Source organism: Lampris incognitus, chromosome 3 (genome assembly GCF_029633865.1).
Source record: "Lampris incognitus isolate fLamInc1 chromosome 3, fLamInc1.hap2, whole genome shotgun sequence".
NCBI classification, from domain to species: domain Eukaryota; kingdom Metazoa; phylum Chordata; class Actinopteri; order Lampriformes; family Lampridae; genus Lampris; species Lampris incognitus.
In genome coordinates this window covers 7711885-7734212 of record NC_079213.1, presented here as the reverse complement: position 1 = coordinate 7734212, position 22328 = coordinate 7711885, and the positions used below count along the sequence as shown (strand labels likewise).

The following is a 22328-nucleotide window of genomic DNA, read 5'->3' as shown; positions in this document are numbered from 1 at the left end:
AGAGAGAGAGAGAGCCAGTGGGGGCCCAAGAATCCACCCAGTGAAAATTATGTGTCATCAGAGAGGATTAAGAGCCCACGGTTTAGTCAAGGGCCTTGCATATTACTGTCATGCTTGAGGGTTTTTCATGGTATAAGCATACACATACACACACACACACACACACACACACACATACATACACACACACACACACACATACATATACACACACACACACTCGTTCAACCTAAGCGTATCAAACAGAAATACAGATCGGTGGCTGTCGACACAAAAATACAACAACCGTCTTGAAGAAACGGATCACAGACAAGACACATTGCACGTTGAGGGATTTAGGTGCGGTCTCTCTCTTAACCCCCCCTCCCCCCTCCCCCCCCGGTCGTTCATCTCGGCACCTGTTTCCACCGAACCGGTTAGGCATCATTTCTGAAGTGGCCATCAACCCAAGCTAAAAGGAAGCTGCAGAACAAACACGAAACCCTTTCATCCTCCCTCGGGCCGGAAACGTGACGTGTCAGGCGGTCGACATGACGACCGGTGAACTGAACACGTCGTCGGCATAAAGGCCTTTACACACCGGGGGGGGGGGGCGGGTTTCCCGGATGTCGGTATGTTCTCTCTTTCGACCTGCTGTTCTTGTCGCGAGTACTTTCACACAGGAGGTGGATATTAACGACGCGGCGAAATAGCGACGCCATTTTCCCCCGCCTTTGAATAAAAACGTCAACCAATCACGTTGCGCGGAACGGACGCCACGTCACGCCACGCTACGCTACGTCACGCCACGTCACGCCTCCCAGTGACAACGGTGGACCCGCGGACTGCGTTTCTTTACCAGTCTGCAGTGGAACGTGCACGAATAAGCTAGGGGCTAACGGGTCGGACCCTTTAGTCGACTGGTTAACGTTGCCGCCCGCGGTGCGGGAAATCCGAGTTCGCGTCCCGGCTGTGACGCTCCTGCCGGGCTGCCCCCCTCCCCCCCCCCGAATTCGCTACGGTGTCGCAGGATAAAGGACACAAAAAGTATAAAGACAACGAACAACATGCGGAGAAGCCTCACCGAGCAGCTAGGCTGCCAGGATAGCGAGCAGCTTATGTAGTTTAGCATGACGAGGCAGCGGAACTCTCCTTGTAGCGCCGCATTATGTAATCACGCCGCGTTACGTAATAATGTAATAAATTTTCGCATCATTATGTAATAACGCAGCGTTATGTAATAATGTAATAAATTTTCACATCATTATGTAATAACGCCGCGTTATGTAATAATGTAATACATTTTCACATCATTATGTAATAACGCCGCGTTATGTAATAATGTAATACATTTTCACATCATTATGTAATAACGCCACGTTTTTTTCAAATCAAGACTTAAATTTTGGTGGTTTACTACATAATGCACCAAATTATTACATTTTCTTCCTAAAAAAGTGTAACATCCGCATTTTGTAATAAGTTGTTACATATTGCACCGGTTATTACAAAATGCGAATGTTACACTTTTTTTATGAAGAAAATGTCATAATTTGGTACATTATGTAATAAACCACCAACATTTATGTCTTGATTTGAAAAAAAAAACGTGGCGTTATTACATGATGTGCAAATTTATTACATTATTAATGTAATACACTTTTTACCGATAATGTAATAAAGTATTGCATTAACAGGGGGTTATTACATGATCAGGTTAGCCTTCATTTTGCAGGTCCTGATAACGTAATAATTCCCCTATATTGTAATAATTTAACAGCAGACCACCTATTAATGGGTCCCAGTGGTGATACTGCGTTGGCAGCTCTAGCGCCACCAACAGGTCAAAGTTGGACATGCAAATGCACTTTATTACATTATCAGGAAGTTATTACATTATCAGGTTTTATTGCATTTTCAATGGACTCAAGAGCAGATTTTTATTGCATTATCGGGGGTTTATTACATTATCAGGTTCTACAAGGCCCTAAAGCATACTTGTCCATTTCCCCCGCCGAAATGTGCTCTGGATGACGTGGCCGAGTTCCTCCACGTGTAGGGGGAGGGGGTTCTTCATGCACTTCGCGTTCGTTAGCAGAAACACGCTTAGTTCTGGTTTCAGTTTCTGAAAGTTGAAACACAGTTTAGTTTAAATTCGCTCAGTGTCTGAACCGAACCGTGTCTGATCACAGGAGAGGGTTTGTTGCCATCGCTATTCATTGAAGTCTGGATCGCTTCTTTTCTCCCTCCATCTTTTTTATTCTCTTAAATTCTTCTTTTAAACTTGCTCCTCGCTTCTTATACTTCTTTTGTGTGTGTGTGTGTGTGTGTGTGTGTGTGTGTGTGTGTGTGTGTACTGACTGTTGATAAGCCGCACAGCGTTGCTCTAACCTTACCGCGGGAAGTTTCCTGTGCTGAAATCGAGCCCACGCTGGATTGCTTCCTGCCAAAGTGCGTTGTGGGACACATTTGTTTGGGCCCCCTTCTTCTTCCTCCTCCTCCTCCTCCTCTTCCCTCCTGCTCTGCTCGTTCCTTCCTCCGCTGGGCCCTGTGCAGATGGCTGAGTCCGGCAGACCGGATCTCGGAAGAGCTTTTTTGGCGGAGGAGCACCTCTCTGCGGCCCTGGAGAGAGCATACCACAGCCATGACCTCTGACCCCCGTGCTCCCCTGCCCGCAGTCCTCCCCCCGTGGGAGGTGCTCGTACAGTACAGCTGCCGCTCGCCGTGCAGATGGCAAATTGATTCGGGCGCTGTTTGGGAGATAAGAAGCATCGGAAAACCCCCAGTCCCACCCTCGCTCTGCAGACGCGGGTATTGATCCTCATAGACGTGCCGTCTTCCAGCCGGCTCCTCCCGTGCGGAGACGGACGACATGGCGTGAGGCTAACCGCAGCTCTCGGTTCTCACTTCTGACCTTTGTGCGACGCCATTACCAGTGCCACCGGGCCGGAGCGGGCCCGAAACAAAGTCCCTTCTCAGCTGAGAGTTCCTCATAACATGTGATCTCTGATAGCTGCCTTAACCTCAGCTGTAAGTCAATGAATAACAGCAGGATGGTTATCGAATTGTCCGTGGATGAGGTTTATTTCTCAAATCAGGGGTTGAACTTGACGACGGGACTGTCGGTGACGACCGAGGCATCGTAAAAAAAAAGATTTTACAACACATGACGAATTTAAGGAAATGCACTGTACCAAAACACCCGAGACGACGGCGGGCTGACATGCTGTAATGTGTTTTAGGAGGACAGCCCCCGGGTCTGCCAGAGACGATCAACAATGCTGGTGTCCCTATCTCAATACACAGGACACACCGTGTGTGTGTGTGTGTGTGTGTGTGTGTGTGTGTGTGTGTGTGTGTGTGTGACAACTGAGACAGGGTTTCATTTTATATTGATTGCTCATTGTGAAAACTTCCTCTGTTTGACGGGCAGGGGTGACGGTGGTGGCGGAGTGCGGGGTGCGGAAAACGCCTCCCAAGTGGAGCGCAGGGTTCCTTGTGTGACAGCGACGATGCGCCGCGCCGCCAGCCAAAGATAACAGCTGTCCCACTCCGACAGGAAGTGTTTGAGGGCTGGCGATAAGTCATGCACAAGCGATGACTAGGCTTGCGCTTCGCGGGGGCGTAATGCATGCTGCCATCATAACCGAGTACACCGTGTGTGTGTGTGTGTTCTTGTTCAGCTATATTTTTCAGGACCGATCCAGTCCCAAGATTTGAATTCAGTCACACAAGTTTTACTGTTTAATATTAATGTCCGGAGGGGCCATTAGATTGGTTATGACTGTTTTAGCAGCCCCTCTCTGAACACAACCAATTCACAGGAGGTTCAGTTCACAAGACTCCTTAATTGCTCGCTAGCTAGCTCGCTAACTGGCAAGCTGTTGCTAGGCAACTATTCAAAATAGACCAAACTTCAGACTGATGATGATTCATTGACTGTCCAGTCAAATCAGAGTATTAGAAGATGTCACGTTGAGAAACATGGAGGAGAGTTTCTCAAGGGGCTTCAGCCACGTTTTAATTTCTAGGTAACTTCACATGAACAAATATTCTGTTTAAAAAGCACATCGAGTGCCTACCAACACGGGGATCGCTGGTTCGAATCCCCGTGTTCCCTCCGGCTTGGTTGGGCGTCCCTACAGACACAACTGGCCATGTCTGTGGTTGGGAAGCCGGATGTGGGTATGTGTCCTGGTCGGTCGGGGTGCCTGTTCGGGGGGGGGGGACTGGGGTGAATAGCGTGATCCTCCCATACGCTACGCCCCCCCCCTGGGGAAACTCCTCACTGTCAGGTGAAAAGAAGCGGCTGGCGACTCCACATGTATCGGAGGAGGCATGCGGTAGTCTGCAGCCCTCCCCGGGTCGGCAGAGGGGGTGGGGCAGAGAGCGGGACGGCCCAGAAGAGTTGGGTAATTGGCCAAGTACAATTGGGGAGAAAAATCCCCCCCCCCCCCAGAAAAAAAAAGTACAGCGAGATTACAAAATGTGGTTTTCATTAGACTGGCTCTTTAACGGACATTTTGGCCGGTCGTCACTTCTTTAAGGGTCTATTTCAAGGTTAGGACTCAGGTTTATGGGTTAAGGTTAGAATTAGGATCAGGTTAACGTTAGGGCAAAGGTTAAAGGTCAGGCATGTAGCTCTGGTGCTTGAAGTTAGGGGTAAGGGCCAGGGAATGAATGTAGTCAACGAAGGTCCTCACAAGGACAGAAGTGTGTGTGTGTGTGCTTAGTCATGATGTAAATCACAGGGTTAGTTTCACACAACAGAGTAAGGCCACGATATAGATGTTGTGAAAAACATCTCGGGTCACGTCTCTCAGCCAGACGGTGACTGGCTGACCGTCACAGACAGCCGAGTCAGGACATGTGGACGCGCCGGCGTGTCCAGATGTCTGTGATCTTCTTACCTGGGGGTAACTGAGCAGAAAGACGGTCCGTCGACCAGTCGTTCAGCTTTCCTGTCTGTTGGACGAAGCGTTCCCGCTGGCGGGGATTCCTGCTCTGCTGCCTCTGCTGCGTCTTGGTCACCCACCAGCGCAGATGTTTCCCTCCGACGTTCCCACGGCAGCGAGGGGAACATTCGTCTCAGAGTCTGATGGAAGAGAGGAGGGGGGGGGAAAAAAGAAAGAGAGAAAACTAAATTGTCGTCTCCGTTTTATTCTGCTCTGCCTCCACACGTCCCTGTGTGCTTCTGAAACACCCAGTTTTAATAAGCTGGGTGAGGGCCAGGGGCCCCGGCTCAGGCAGCTGAACTCGCCCTCCGAGCCGCCTCCCCCCCCCCCTTTTCTCTGGGTTTACTTTTACTTTTGCGTCTCCTCTTCGTCCTTTTCAGTGTTTCCTGTTGTTGCGACGGAATATTTGTGACTCTTTGTGTTTGGGTTCACGTTTTAACGTTGGGCTCGTGGAGGGAGAGCACTTCTGGACTGACAGGAGAAGCTAATAATAAATAAACCCCCCCCCCGTTACCCCTTTAATCCATCATCCCTCCATTTTAACCTCCTTAAAAAAAACGTCCACTTTTAATCCGGTCTCCATTGTCTGATCTCTCTCTCTCTCTCTCTCTCTCTTTATCACTTCCCCCTTTGGCTTTTATCTTCACTTCCTCAATATCCTCTTTACTGCCTCTGTCTCCTTCCTTCCTCCTCCCCCGCCCCCTCACCCCGACCACCATATCTCCCCCCTCCCCTCCTTCCTGTCTCTCCTCGACACCTTTCTCTCCTCCCGCCCCGGCTTGTAACAAACTCACCCTCGTCTTCTTCTCCCTCACTCACCATACACTCCACCAAGCTGTCTGTCTCTCTCTGTCTGTCTCTCTCCCTCACTCACCATACACTCCACCAAGCTGTCTGTCTCTCTCTGTCTGTCTCTCTCCCTCACTCACCATACACTCCACCAAGCTGTCTGTCTCTCTCTGTCTGTCTCTCTCCCTTACTCACCATACACTTCTTACCAAGCTGTCTGTCTCTCTGTCTGTCTGTCTCTCTCCCTTACTCACCATTCACTCCTCACCAAGCTGTCTGTCTCTCTGTCTGTCTGTCTCTCTCCCTTACTCACCATACACTCCACCAAGCTGTCTCTGTCTGTCTCTCTCCCTCACTCACCATACACTTCTTACCAAGCTGTCTGTCTCTCTGTCTGTCTGTCTCTCTCCCTTACTCACTACACACTCCTCACCAAGCTGTCTGTCTGTCTCTGTCTCTCTCCCTTACTCACTACACACTCCTCACCAAGCTGTCTGTCTGTCTCTGTCTCTCTCCCTTACTCACCATACATTCCTCACCGAGCCGTCTGTCTCTCTGTCTGTCTCTCTCCCTCACTCACCATACGCTCCTCACTAAGCTCTCTGTCTCTCTCCCTTACTCACCATACACTCCTCACCAAGCTGTCTGCCTCTCTGTCTGTCTGTCTCTCTCCCTCACTCCCCATACACTCCTCACCAAGCTGTCTCTGCCTGTCTATCTCCCTTACTCACCATTCACTCCTCACCAAGCTGTCTGCCTCTCTGTCTGTCTGTCTCTCTCCCTTACTCACCATACGCTCCTCACCAAGCTCTCTGTCTCTCTCCCTTACTCACCACACACTCCTCACCAAGCTTGTTCTGTCTCCCTCTCTCAATTTCAAAAGGCTTTCATGACCAATCAATATTGCCGAAGTTGTTCAGTCCATCAAAAAAAGAACAAAGAAAACATTTACAAAAAAGCAGTATAATTCTAGGCGAGACAGGAGCAGCGAACATAATCAATAGAAATCACGCTGCAGATTATTGGATAAATAAGTTACTGTCTTGTCTGTCTGTCTGTCTCTCTGCAGGTTTGCAGCCGGTGTTCTGGAGCCGGGACGACGTGGCTCAGTGGCTGCGCTGGGCAGAGAGGGAGTTCGCCCTGCGGCCGATCACCAGCGGCTCCTTCCAGATGAACGGCAAAGCCCTGCTGCTCCTCACCAAGGAGGACTTCCGCTACCGCTCCCCACACTCCGGTACACACTCCTCCTCCTACATTACTACTATCACTACAACCCCCCTTCCCCTGTCTGCCTGCCTGTCTCTCCTCCTGCCTGTCTGTCTCTCCTCCTGTCTGTCTGCCAGCCTGCCTGTTTGTTTGTCTCTCCTCCTGTCTGCCTATCTGTCTCTCCGTCTACCTGCCTGTCTGTCTGTCTGCCAGCCTGCCTATTTGTCTGTCTCTCCTCCTGTCTGTCCGCCTTTCTGTCTACCTGCCTGTCTGTCTGTCTGCCAGCCTGCCTTTGTTTGTTTGTCTCTCCTCCTGTCTGTCCACCTATGTCTCTCCGTCTACCTGCCTGCCTGTTTGTCTGCCTCTCCTCCTGTCTGTCCGCCTATCTGTCTACCTGTCTGTCTGTCTCTCCTCCTGTCTGTCTGCCAGCCTGCCTGTTTGTTTGTCTCTCCTCCTGTCTGCCTATCTGTCTCTCCGTCTACCTGCCTGTCTGCCTGCCTGCCTGTTTGTCTGCCTATCTGTCTACCTGCCTGTCTGTCTGTCTGTCCGCCTATCTGTCTACCTGCCTGCCTGTCTGTCTCTCTCTCCTCCTGTCTGCCTGTCTTTCTCTCTCTGTCTACCTGCCTGTCTGTCTGCTGCATTACTTCAATGATACATCTGTGATGCCAAAGCATGGTCAACATGAATGTTAATTTATATTTGTCATTTTTCAGTGTGTCAGTGATTGAACGAGAGGATCCATCCGTCTATCATTCTATCTATCCTGCTTGCTGTAACTGTCTTAGCCATCTCTCTCTCTCTCTGTCTTTATCTATTTTTAAATCCAGTTGGCTTTATTAACAATGAGTAGAACTTCCACCGAGTTGACTGATCACTGCCTGTCAGGTTGAATTGAATTGAACACAGATGAGATGCTGCAGTCTGGTAACAGAACATTAATTGAATAGAACAATAATATTGAAATATATGAATAATATTACATTATGTTCCACATTATGTTCAGGTAACATTGTTTTTCCTGTTCTAATTCCCCGTATGTGGTGTCGGTATGTATTTATTTGTGTATGCATGAGATGCTGTTTGAGTAGTATAGTAGTAGTTTTGCTGTTTATCTATTATTATTATTATTATTATTGTTATTACGTCTTTGGCAGTTTCCTTCCTAGTTTGATATTAGAGTAAATAATGAGGTGTTTACGGGGGAGAAACTGAAGCGACACAACAGCCGAAAGCCCTGAACCGAATCTGAACGCGGGACGCCGCTATCAGGTCAGCGTCCACGTGACCTGGTCGAGTCCCCTGGGTGCCCGCAGTCGTCAGCCCTGATTGGCTGAGTTACGTTCAAGACTGTTGTAAAATGACAGCTTAACACACATCGAAGCCGCGTGACGTTTAAAAATAAACGTGTCAAATGAAAAGTGACCACACAGGACAACACGCGAGTCGCGTGGAAACGACTTGGCTCAGCGTTGCTTTCTGATTATTTACTGAACGTGTGAGTTGTTGTTGCGAGAGCTTTCTTTGTTCACCGCCATCACGTGCACAACCCGGGGGTTTGTAAATCACCGTTAAACGGACTCGGGTGGATCGTTTCTCTCGTGAATTAACCGCGAACGTCAGAATTTGGTGGGTAGATGACAGGTGAAGGGCTTGTTGGCAAAATTTCAGGGGTCCTTCATTTCTAAGGATGATCAACTTCAGTTGTAACTAATTTGGCGGCCCGGTGGCGCAGTGGTTAGCGCGGTCGCCTCACAGCAAGAAGGTCCTGGGTTCGAGCCCCGGGGTCGTCCAACCTTGGGGGGGGTCGTCTGTGTATAATCCTTCCTATATCGACTTTATCCAACTACAAAAGGCTGCTGACATGCGATTATGCCGGTCTTTGTCATTCCAGACCCCACAACCCCCAAAACAGTCACTGAAACACGTGGGTGTCTGTGGAAGTGACATCTAAAGAGTAACCCGCTGAATCGTCAGTCCTCCAAACGGTCCTTGTTTGTGTATGTGTGTGTGTGTGTGTTCTCGTTCAGCTATATTTTTGAGGACCGACCCAGTCCAAAGATTTTATTTCAGTCACACAACCCGCTGAGCAGCCAGTCCTCCAAACGGTGCTTCACACGTTAGAATCCATGTGTTCGCATTAAAGCCGTGCCGGTTTCAGCCCTGATCGGTAAACTGGGCCGGGGGAGGGGGGGGGGGGAAGCGGGTGATGGTGACTGTGGCGACAGCAGCTGCTGCGGTGCGGCGGCTGTCTTCTGTCGCCCGCCTGCCTCAGGAAGTAGGACACTTGGTCGGGGACGCGCTTGATCAGGAAGTACAAACCGACTTTAACCGTCGCCCTGGCAGAGATATAAAGACTGCTGAAACAAAGCATACAGACACGCCGAAGGAGTTCAGAGTCTACGTATGCAAATAGGACATCGGACGCCAAAACCTGCCTTTGTACATGAAACGCCACACACACGTGGTCAGCGATGAGACTGACACGGTTTGGTGTGGGAGAATAACACTTACAGCATGCGGGTGATGCTATAAGACACGACTGACTGGAGGGTGAAACGTGCCCGAGGTCCCTGTACACACATATTTTAGTTTCAACATTCAAATTAGTGAGGGTATTAGTGGGTGAAATCAGGTGGAGAGGGTTGAAATGAAAATCTGCACACACGTGGTCCCACACCTCCAGGTAAACACAAAACTAAGAGACAACCAGTCGCCTCTTAGTGGTTTAACCATAGTTTTGTCTTTCATATGTTCTTAAAACGGGCGGCGCAGTGGTTGGTGTGGTCACCTCACAGCAAGAAGGTCCTGGGGTTCGAGCCCCGGGGTCGTCCCGGGTCGTCCTCTGTGTGGAGTTCGCATGTTCCCCCCCCCCGTGTCTGCGGTGGGTTTTCTCCGGGTGCTCCGGTTTCCCCCGCCATCAAAAAGACACGCACGTGAGGGTTAATACTCCTGTCTGTGCCCCTGAGCAAGGCAGTGGGGAAAGAACTGGAGTCGGTCGGCGGGCGCCGCACGAAGGCGGCAGCCCGCTGCTCCTGGCTGCACAGATCACAGCTAGAATTGGTTAAGTTGCAGTAACTGAATTTCCCCATTGGGATTAATTACTGAAACTTAATTAATTAATCAAATTAGCGTTATTTAAACACTTCAGCTACTTTTTTGGCTGATGTGATTTTCATTAGCAATGCTAATGGTATATGGTATACAGAGACTCTAGTATACCATCAGTGCGTTATTGCAGAATGTGTTATATAATAATCAGCTCAGTCTGTCACCGAGTCTTGACGTCTTATTTTCTCTCCAAAAAACAAAACAAAAAACAAAAAGTCACAAAGCGGCTGGTGGTTTACCTTGAATCTGATGCAACTGGGCTTGTTGTGAGAATGGTCTTTGGTAAAAAGTGACGGAGCAACTTGTCTAGTTAACCAATATTGTCGCTTCTTCCAAGAACGGTTTGCCAAAGTTTTCCTTTTGTCCTGAGCGCAGTAAGACGACACATCCCAAAACTACATCACATGACCTGAAATGGTTTTTTTTGTTGTTGCAAAGTTTACTTGCAGTTATTTTTTTGGGGGGTCCCCCCCCCCCTTTTCTCCCCAATTGTATCCGGCCAATTACCCCACTCTTCCGAGCCGTCCCGGTCGCTGCTCCACCCCCTCTGGTGACCCGGGGAGGGCTGCAGACTACCACATGCTTCCTCCAATACATGAGGAGTCACCAGCCGCTTCTTTTCACCTGACAGTGAGGAGTTTCACCAGGGGGACGTAGCGCGTGGGAGGATCACGCTATTCCCCCTCCCCCTGGACAGTTGCCCCGACCGACCAGAGGAGGCGCTAGTGCAATGACCAGGACACATCCAGCTTCCCACCCGTAGACACGGCCAATTGTGTCCGTAGGGACGCCCGACCAAGCCGGAGGTAACACGGGGATTCGAACCAGCGATTCCCCGTGTTGGTAGGCAACGGAAGAGACCGCTACGCTACCCGGACACCCTTATCATTATTACTGCCAGCGGTGAGGTTGCAGGTTGCAGCTGAATAGCCCTACACTCACCCCGCCCTCTCCAAGCGTGTAGCAGGACCTACGGTGGCCTTCAGGGGCCAGTAGCGACTTCCACAATGACGTCATCGTCTCCGACCGCATGGCGCAGCCAAATGTGTGAAGGTTCCTTCAGACATAGTATTTACAAGGTGTATTTAGTTGTGTAGTGTGTAAAGCTAAAGGTCATAGCTTCCATGTAAGACAGCGCATATCAGTCCGCGCTGTGGTGGCGTTTGGTTTGTCCGTTCCGGGCTCCTGTAGCAACATGGCGGCGCAACATGGCGGCGCAACATGGCGGCGCAACATGGCGGCGCAACATGGCGGCGCAACATGGCGGCGCAAGATGGCGGGCTCCGTGGAGGAGGAGCCGCTCCCTGTGCGTTTCCCGGTGATTACACAGTAATGAAAACGTAGTCCTGAACATTATACTCCATCCCTGCACGCAGACCCACGCGCCGCCTTACTTTGCTTTTATGCCGCGAGCGCGAGTTCACGCGCGTCTGTGGGTTCACGTGTCTGCGAGTGTATCCCTGCCAGAAACGTGTTTCACCCTTCGCTGGTAGCCAACTTGTGGGAGACGACGAGGTGCGGACGACAAGCTGGTTCATGTTTGGACGAACCTCAGCCGAGGTCGCCCGTTATGACAAACGCGTTGGAACGTCCAACAGCCGTGACGCGCAGAGAAACAGAAAACCCGCGTCAGGTCTCGCACACGAGAACGCAGCGGTTTCGGGGGGAGTCGGCGTCTGCAACCATCTAACGTTCCCGGCACGGGTCAGGGTGGGGGTGGGGGTGGGTGACATTATCAGGTCTGAGAGAGGCGTGGGTGAGGATGTGTGCACTTTAATACCAGAACTTCCTCTTGAACCGTTTCCTTGTTGAAACAGCCGGACTTAAAGGACCTTGTTTTGTTCCTTCAGGTCGGAGCGGTCTCAGTCGAGCACCATTACTTGAGGAACACTTTGGTTTAATATTTCACATCAAGAGCAAAGGCAATTGTTGTCTGGGTGCGAAAACGCCACAAAGGGGTTGTAAATTAGCCAGCGAGCTTCCTTCCTGTAGCGAATTCGGGGGACAACGCGGCCACGGGAACTACCGCGGCCGGGACGCGAACCCGTATCGCCCGCACCGCAGATGACGTCGCTAACCGCTAGACTAAAGGGTCAGACCCGCCAGCCAGCGGCCAGCGTGTCTTCTTATCTATGCACGTTACACTACCCCCCTCCTTCGGGAAGCGCGTCCCCGCCCTTAAGCGTATCAGCTCCTTCACGCCTCAGGGCGCATGCGCTTCCGATGGCCTTACGGTCGCTCCATCCCACTTCTGACACCAATGTAGCGAACGAGGGGGGCAACGCAACCACAGGAACTGCCGCGGCCGGGAAGCGAACCCGTATCGCCCGCACCGCAGGAGACATCGCTAACCGCTAACCGTTCTCAACCTTTTTGGGGTCCTGGACCCCCTGCGTATTTTTGATCTACCCTGAGGACCCCTCCACCTGATCTTGGGGGAGGGGGGTTGCAATTTGATAGAAACAGTAGAAACTGCATTTTAAATTGCATTATAGCATTTATTCACTCTTTGGGGCAAAAATAAGAGCTTTCAGTTGTAACTTAGATATAGTTAACAAAACAGAATTCTTATGCAGTAACTTTCAGATATATGTAACAACACAGAATATGTATTCAATAACTTTCAGATATATGTAACAACAGCATTTTTATGCAGTAACTTTTAACAATGCAAACGGGAGCGAGATCTCTTATTAAAATACAATAAATTACACTTGTGAAACAGATGTAATTAGAGAAAAAAGTCCCGTTACCCTTTATAGTTTAGGTAGATAAAGGTCTCAGTCACATTTGAGTAAAATAATCCTATTTCTATAAATGTCATAGGGTCTTTTTTTTTAAAGATATTTTATTTTCACGGACCCCTTGCAATTACACAACGGACCACTAGGGGTCCGCGGACCCCCGGTTGAGAAACACTGCTTTAGTCTAGTCTAGCGTGTCTACTTATCCATGCACGTTACACTCCTAACGGCGTTCACCAGGAAGTCGCTGTCAAGTAACCCGTCGATGACCGGCGTGTGCTCTCTGCTGAGGCGCCTGTAGCCAAAAGGTGCAGTTGAGGGCACATGAAGCAGGGAAGGGCTTTTGAATCACGAGCAAGTCCTGATTCGCCACAGAAGTGGGAGACGCTCGGAAGCGAAAGCAGTCTCCTTCCTGCAAACTTGTGTGTTTATTTTTATTTTTTTCATTTCATCCCGCGAACGAAAGGATTTGCCTGTTATGTAGGCCACCTGCACATCACGAGTCCAACCGATAATTTAATTATGATAATTAATAATTAATCAAAGCTATCTGCACCATCCCATCACCACCCCATATGAAAACTGTGTCATCGGTCACAGCTGTTGCCAGGTAGATATCAGCGGTAATGAGAGAATGTGGTTCAGTGTTGGATTGTTGGTCTCTCTCGTATTTCTTGAACCGAGATATTCTGAATTCATGATAAAGAAACCCGTTTTTGGCCGGACCGGCCAGCCGGGCCTGCCCTACAACCGCGAAGGTCTGTGACTGAGAGAACAAGTTACACGATTGGACCACTGGATCAGGTGACCAATGACATCACTGAAGTTACACGATTGGTCGGCCAGCCAACGACGCCGCTGGTAAACACGGAAGTGGAAGTTTCCCTATTGGCCGTTGATCTTTTCAAATGAATCGAACGAACTGACTATATTACTGCTCGTGGATGCTGCCATGTAGTAATACTGAATATATTACTGCTCGTGGATGCTGCCATGTAGTACTACTGAATATATTACTGCTCGTGGATGCTGCCATGTAGTAATACTGAATATATTACTGCTCGTGGATGCTGCCATGCAGTACTACTGAATATATCACTGCTCGTGGATGCTGCCATGTAGTACTACTGAATATATTACTGCTCGTGGATGCTGCCATGTAGTACTACTGAATCTATTACTGCTCGTGGATGCTGCCATGTCGTACTACTGACTATATTACTGCTCGTGGATGCTGCCATGTAGTACTACTGACTATATTACTGCTCGTGGATGCTGCCATGTAGTACTACTGACTATATCGCTGCTCATGGATGCTGCCATATAGTACTACTGACTATATTACTGCTCATGGATGCTGCCATATAGTACTACGGACTATATTACTGCTCGTGGATGCTGCCATGTAGTACTACTGACATATAGTACTACTGACTATATCACTGCTCGTGGATGCTGCCATGTAGTACTACTGACTATATCGCTGCTCATGGATGCTGCCATGTAGTACTACTGACTATATTACTGCTCGTGGATGCTGCCATGTAGTACTACTGACTATATCGCTGCTCATGGATGCTGCCATGTAGTACTACTGAATATATTACTGCTCGTGGATGCTGCCATGTAGTACTACTGACTATATCACTGCTCGTGGATGCTGCCATGTAGTACTACTGAATCTATTACTGCTCATGGATGCTGCCATGTAGTACTACTGAATATATTACTGCTCGTGGAGGCTGCCATTTAGTACTACTGAATCTATTACTGCTCGTGGATGCTGCCATGCAGTACTACTGAATATATTACTGCTCGTGGATGCTGCCATGTAGTACTACTGACTATATCACTGCTCGTGGATGCTGCCATGTAGTACTACTGACTATATTACTGCTCGTGGAAGCTACCATGTAGTACCACTGAATATATTACTGCTCGTGGAGGCTGCCACGTAGTACTACTGAGTGTCGTGTGCTTCAGTGTCATTATAAGTCTTAGAAAAACGGGCGACATCTGTAGATAGAAACAGATAGAAGAGGGGGGGGGGGTTAATGGATAATTAGAAGAGTAATAATTAGGGGGGGGTTAATGGATAATTAGAAGAGTAATAATGAAGTCTTTCAGATCACCCATCCCAACATACGAGTGGAAGGTGTTGTCCTTGCAAGCTGCAACTGTGTTAATAACGTCAGCCTAGCTTACCCGCTGCTCCCCCCCCCCCAACACAGTTGGGCCAGAGGTCTGGACATCCTGCCTCTGATTGGTTAAGGTTCGGGTCAGAGGGGGGTCAGGGCTTAACTGCGTTGGGGAAAAAGAAAGACGTAGCTTAACCGTGTCATGTGATGCACTACTTCACTACACTTCATCAGCACATATTACTGGGGGACCACTGCAGAAAGTTGCGGATGAACATTTAACATCCAGGAATTCACATTCCAGACACGACCGACCACTGACCGTCCTGCAACAAACCGGCCACGGTTTTGAACACTGACCATCCACGGTCCGGCCGTATACTAACCAGGGTTTACCTCGTCTTGTTTTCATACAACACACGTTCAATACCCGTTCAAACACTCCAGCAAGCGTTTCATCCCCTTAATCAACTCCGACATACACACATAAAGGAAGAAAGAAGAACTTAGGACGTATAAAACAATTGTTCTGGGGCGTCCGGACGGCGTGGCGGTCTATTCCGTTGCCTACCAAGACGGGGATCGCTGGTTCGAATCCCCCGTGTTACCTCCGGCTTGGTCGGGCGTCCCTACAGACACAATTGGCCGTGTCTGCAGGTGGGAAGCCGGATGTGGGTATGTGTCCTGGTTACTACACTAGCGCCTCCTCTGGTCGGTCGGGGCCACGTGCTACGTCCCCCTGGTGAAACTCCTCACTGTCAGGTGAAAAGAAGCGGCTGGCGACTCCACATGTATGGGAGGAGGCATGTGGTAGTCTGCAGCCCTCCCCGGATCGGCAGAGGGGGCGGAGCAGCGACCGGGGCGGCTGGGAAGAGTGGGGTAATTAGCCAGGTACAGTTGGGGAGAAGAAAGGAGAACCCCCCCCCCCAAAAAAATCTGTTCTTATCCTGTGTGTGTGTGTGTGTGTGTGTGTGTGTGTGTGTTTAATGAGAGAGAGAGGAGGGGTTTAGGCTGACCTTTGACTTCTGTCTCTCTGCAGGGGACGTCCTGTACGAGCTCCTGCAGCACACCCTGAAGCAGAGGAAGCCGCACGCCTCCTACCCGTCGGCCTACTTCCCCGGAAACTCCTTCCACTCCCTTCCAGAAACTTCCCTCCAGCACCTCAAACTTGAAGGTGAGACAATATTGTGATTTCCTGTACATAGATGCAGCCACAGAAGCAACGTCCCAAAGTGAGAAACCGTTTACTTATTGATTATCGGGCTCCCCATTGGGGTCCCCATGTAACATACTTACATCTGCACACATCCATCCATCCACTATCCAAGCCCCTTATACCATGCTGGAGCCTTCCCCAGCGGTCACTGGGCAGCGGACGGGGAGACACCCCGGACAGGCCGCCCCAGACCATCACAGGGCCCACACACATTCACACCCGGGGACAATGTAGTACGGCTGATCCACCTGACCTACAGGTCTTTGGACTATGGGAGGAAACCCACACAGACACGGGGAGAACATGCAAACTCCACACAGAGGACGACCCGGGACGACCCCCAAGGTTGGACTACCCCGGGGTCGAACCCAGGACCTTCTTGCTGTGAGGCGACCGCGCTAACCACTGCGGCACCGTGCCGCCCCACATGCATACACGCTTACTAAAATATAACACAATTACACAATACTTCTACTTCACTTTATTCTAGTCGCCGTGGCAAAGTAAAACAAATGAAATATGCCTGACTGGATAAGCCAGTGTGCAGTCAGTCAGCCCTTTCTGCCCCGCATGACGTCAGCCGCTCCTAAAATTAGCACGGTATTCCCCGTAATTTCAAGAAGTGAAATTTCAAAGCGGAATTACATCAGGATTTTTTTTCTTTTTAACTAGATTAATTCCGGTTTATGCACTGTGCCATATTTGAAACCGGTCCAGCTGGTGCTCAACCGCTCCGCGAGCCCAGACATACTATATTAAGACAAAACATGTCACGTTAATAGGTCAGTTTCCTCTCATCGCCTGAAATTACAGAGAATCCCTCAAACGACAGGGCTGGTAAATAGAAGTATTTCGGAAGTATTACATCGGGGTGACATTCAGATATAGTCATACCGCGATACACACAATGACGACGTGAATCCGTGACCTAAAATTGCTCACGAAAGATGTGAAATATGTGAGGAAGTATTAGTGGAAAACTGGTTTTGGCTTGATATACTTTACACTGCCAAACACTTCAATGTCATGACCCTTAGCTGGGTTCTGAAACGTGGTGGGTGATCAGATATTGTGAGATATATATGTGTTGACGTCGCGTAAAAGTCCCTGCGATTATCCTGATAACAGGGCTGCGTGATATATCGTTTCAGCACAGCTAAAAATATCACAGTGTGAGTTTCCTCCGATATCCTGCAGCCCTACATGACGATAAGATTTTCCACATCAGCCTGTTTTACCTTCATCTATAGTTTATCATCATTAGCAGATGAAGCACCCACACTCCCTCTGAAACGCCACCGAGACTCTCCGGTGTGTCCGTGATGCGGAGAAATGTCACACAGCAGGAATGGCGGTCGAGTCGGAGGACTCCCGTTCGGAGACGGCAGCCATAAAAACCGGTTCAACCAGGAAATGTTGCTTTATTTAAACAAGCAGCTCCTCATGTTCTCCACTGGATTATTGCAGCGGACATAATTGGCACTGAGATAAAGCCGATGTGTGTTTTCCTCCTGGTCCTCAATGCTGCTTTGTATGGACTTCTTAGAGGATGAACATGTCGGTTTTCTGAGTTAACAGATATTCAAAAGGAGCCGTGTTCAGTGAGCTAAAACTGAGGCTTGAGTTATACGAGTGTTTTAAAGGCGTCCAGATTCGACCTATTTAGTTGATGATGCCATTTGCAACGCAAGCCAAAGATATTTAGATACTATATGAGCCTAATCAGACTAGACCCCGAGCCATGTAAGGATTTTTTCTACCGAGGTTTGGCGACATCTAGTGGTCGGTCGTGGAAGTTACAGTTCTGCCTTTTTAATAATTCATTGGCACTTGGTAATAAAAAAAAATTGCATAATTAATGTGAATGATGATAGTATGTTTAAAATTATTCACAAATGTGTCGTCTGCTCCTTCAGAAACGGTACGGCGGGCACCTTGTGGTACCGAGTCCCTCACCCAGCATCCGCCAACCATTGAACTGCGTCACCGCTCCCGCTCGCCCCCACCACCCGCCACCCCAGCGGTCCTCCCCGGAACCCAACCACGTGCGCCCCGCCAACGAGGACCCCCACCTGGCCTCCTCCCAGCTGCCCGACAGCAACCACCACCTGCCCGATGACATGTATCCTCTGTCGGTTTCGCCGGCGGCCCCCAACGGTCGCTGCACCACGCCGCGAGACATCCCCTGCCCGGGCAGCCCCGGGGGCCAGGAGACCGTCCCTCCCCGCGTCATCCAGCTGATGCCCAGTGCCATCATGCACCCTCTGTTTCTGAGCCCCGGCCGTGGGGGCGGCGGCGCCACTGGGGATTTCAGACCCAGTCGCGGGGGCCCGAATCCACAGTCACCCTTCGAGAACGGGCGGGAAGGGAAAGTGCATCTTCATCACCCACTAGCGATGTCCCAACAGCAGCAGCAGCAGCAGCAGCAGCAGCAACAGCAGCTTCTCAAACAGGAGGAGGCGCTCTATAGGAACCACGTCATCATGCCCATCTCCCCTCCGGAGGAGCAGGCCATGCCCATTGGACGGATAGCAGGTATGTCAGGGGGGTCCGCTGCAGCCACGTTTCCATCCGAACATCACACGAATCCTTAGTGGACATCTGAAAAGTCAAAAGACAAGAAAAGCCGATCAGACGCATTTTACTTCACCCGTCTTCCTGTGTGTAGAGGAGAGCAACACAACGTCGGGATTCAAACTCGGTCCATTTTGAGGAATTTGAAAATTCATTTTTCACGCTGTCATCGTGAATGTCAATATTTTCACCTCAAGCGAGCGTATTAACAAATCTTTTTCATTTAATCTAAAACTCTCGTGACAATCTTTAATATTTTATTTTAGTATTTTGGCTTTTCATTTTTCCAACGTCCATTTTCCAATTATTTTGTCAACTCCTGGAAAGACAAGAGCTCCCCTCAAAACACGACGTGGATCGTTTTGAAGGGGAGGGGTCCTCTAAAATATAAATTGCCCGAATTGTGTTTTCCACAATTTGGCTATGTGCCTTTCTATCCGTACTGTTTATTATAGCGATAAATGATGCTGTACATGTATTCTTCAATTAAAAACAGGTGAGTTTATCGGAGTTAATTCATGGCTCGTTCACAGTGAAGGTCCAGCTGTGTTATTCCTCCCATCGCCATCCTAACATGGCGGCTCAACAGCAGACTGACCACAGGAGAATAGTGTATTTATCGTCACGTGTTTGGTTTAGTTAATATTTAATATGCTCGTGCGTCGGTGTGGTGTAGGCTGTTTTATTGCTGCATGTGGCCTTTGCATCTGAACTGCCCGTTGAACTCGGAAGAGTAGTTTGATGGTAACGTTGCCCGTGTCCCCTTTTCTTCTGGCCACCCAGACTGTAGGTTGCTGTGGGACTACGTCTACCAGCTCCTCTCAGACAGCCGGTACGAGAACTACATCCGCTGGGAGGACCCCGAGAGCAAGATCTTCCGCATTATGGACCCCAACGGCCTGGCCCGGCTCTGGGGCAACCACAAGGTAAACCGGCTTTATTACGGAGGTCAAGGATCCAACTCGGCCTGTTCAGCCTTTGTTTAAAGGGAAACGATCAGGGTTTTTAACATTATTACGAGTTGCTAATTGATTGTTCTGTTGCGCGTTACAGAACAGGACCAACATGACGTACGAAAAGATGTCCCGAGCACTGAGACACTACTACAAACTGAACATTATCAGGAAAGAGCCTGGCCAAAGACTTCTGTTCAGGTACACTGGTTTTGTTTGGTTTATACTGGTTCACACCGGTTGAATCAGATTCACAGAGTTGGTGAATTGGTGTTGGTGGACCCCGAAGAGACCAAATCACTGCGGCCCGAGTCAGAGAAATGTCACTTTTTAAATAGGTGCCAATCTTTATAAACCCTGAATACTCCAAATACTCCATTACCAGAGTTCTGTGCGCTAGTGTCCCCCCCCCCCCAGCCAATCAAAGCACCATGATGGACGCCAAGTGGACAGTACTGTGAAAATAGTGCAGGAATCTTTATAAATAGTTGACCAGTAAGTACAAAACTGAGGGCGGCGCGGTGGTTAGTGCGGTCGCCTCACAGCAAGAAGGTCCTGGGTTCGAGCCCCGGGGTAGTCCAAACTTAGGGGTCACCCCGGGTTGTCCTCTGTGTGGAGTTTGCATGTTCTCCCCGTGTCCGCGTGGGTTTCCTCCCACAGTCCAAAGACATGTAGGTCAGGTGACTCGGCCGTACTAAATTGTCCCTAGGTGTGTGTGTGTGTGTGTGTGTGTGTCGGCCCTATGATGGACTGGCGGTCTGCCCAGGGTGTCTCCCCGGGATAGGCTCCAGCATCCCTGCGACCCTGAGCAGGATAAGCGGGTTTGGATAATGGACGGATGTTAGTACAAAACTGATTCACAAGAATAACAGTAGTGTCAGTTGCTGACAAGTCACAATTTTGTGGTACCAAATGCCGTGTTTAAGTATACAACTGTGGTTCATCACATAAACTCGTGGTACCAAATGAAATTGGGAGTAATTTTCTCAGACTATAAATTACTTGCTCCAGTCCAGAGACAGAAAACACTTCATAAAAAAAAAAAAACCCTTTCACATGTCATGTGATACATCACACCTTCAGCAAACTGACCCTGACATGTGAAAACTTGTAACCTCCCCTTTTAAGCTCCAGTAAATCGGGTGGGAGAAACGAAACAAAACTCGCTGCGTCGGTTTCACGTTCACTTTTTCTTGACCTCTCAGGTTCATGAAAACTCCCGACGAGATCATGAATGGACAGACCGACAGGCTGGAGCATCTGGAGTCCGACACGGATGAACAAATCTACATCAAGGAGGAATGCTGAGGAACTCTGGGAAAGCGAGTCCGTCCGCCGCGGACTCCCAAACAGCCGCCGATGCCTTTCCAGAAGGAGCTCGAACAATCAATGTGAACTTTGAGCGCAAGGACGTTTAACCTCTCAATTCCAAATGGGGAGAGACGCTAATCGTGATCTCCCGCGATCTGCCTTTAAGACTTTGAGAAATTATTTTTTTTCCCGCAAACTGTCAAACTTATTTTTATTTTCTCGAATGGAGGGACTTGCGGAGGCGCCATTTGGATGTATAGCTCTGTCAGGTTGTCGACAACACATTCCCCCTCTCCCCGTCTTTGAATGAACCGCAGCAAAAATGAACCAATTACTTTGTGCTTTTGTCACTTTTTGTTGATTCCCCCCCCCCCCCTCCACAAATGCATTATCCTATGGAGCTTTTTCATTTGTAAACCACGGGAGAAGGGTTGACAGGAATGTTTTGATCACGGAATAAAACTTTTTGATCAACTTGTAGATGAGTGTCGTGTCAAGTGGTGTTCGGCGCAAGGGAGCAGTCTAATCTATTTCCACATTCAACCTTAGAACAGCAGGAAGGTCCTTCGAGATTAAAAATGGCTGTTAATACGGTCGTTTCCAATTAAGAACCAAATCAGTTGTTATGGAGGAAACCGGATCCATATGTGTCTTACAGACACGATGTGGTAAAACTAGAACGGGACCTTTCAAAACTCGAAAAGTAAAAGACAGGCGGAGATACTTCAACCGTCCACCAGATGGCAGTAGAGGATAAGCGGTGTCAGCAGCACAGTGCGTCTCACTGTATCGACTCACTAAAATGAGATTTCACATCAGAAAGCGTCATTAATGTACACTTTGTGTACGCTGGATGCAGAAGAGGGCGGTGCTGGGCGATATGGAAAGCATCACAATAGCCTCTAAAGGGATTTTACACCACATTACAGATCACAATATTTACTTACTGATGCAAAACGCCCCATGTCTAAGAACCCAGCAGAGGCTCATCACACAGACCTGTATGGTGATGTAAAGTGCAAATATCAAACCAAATTTGTTTTCAAACAATACTCCTCAAATATTTCATATCTCATTCTGTCAGGATTTTGAGATGACAGATTCTCGTCATTTTATTATCACAGCAATACCCAAATGTCGCCCCGAGATGATAAACGTGAATAATGACCTACACAAAATAAAGAATAAGAAAATCCGTTGACGCAACCTCCATGAAGCTTCGCCCCGAATCCAGAACAAGTTTATAGGCTCAACTTTGAAACTCAAAAGTGGTAAATGTTAAACAGCCAGCGCCTGTCAATCAGCGGTGCCTGTTTAAATCCGAATGTTTCCTCTCCTTTTATTTTTATTTTTTT

The 22328-nt window shown here is 49.1% G+C and overlaps 1 protein-coding gene across 1 annotated transcript in view; it reads left to right on the top strand.

Annotated features, from left to right (window-relative positions):
* The window catches only part of etv6 (ETS variant transcription factor 6), a 36540-nt gene extending 15095 nt beyond the window's left edge, over window positions 1-21445 (top strand). Inside the window, 7 exon segments of the mRNA XM_056276466.1 lie at window positions 6793-6957; window positions 15959-16093; window positions 18052-18136; window positions 18138-18670; window positions 19493-19635; window positions 19763-19863; window positions 20868-21445. Of these exon segments, the coding sequence (XP_056132441.1) occupies window positions 6793-6957; window positions 15959-16093; window positions 18052-18136; window positions 18138-18670; window positions 19493-19635; window positions 19763-19863; window positions 20868-20970 (1265 nt within the window). The 3' untranslated portion in view covers window positions 20971-21445.
* The last annotated feature ends 883 nt before the right edge of the window (window positions 21446-22328 follow it).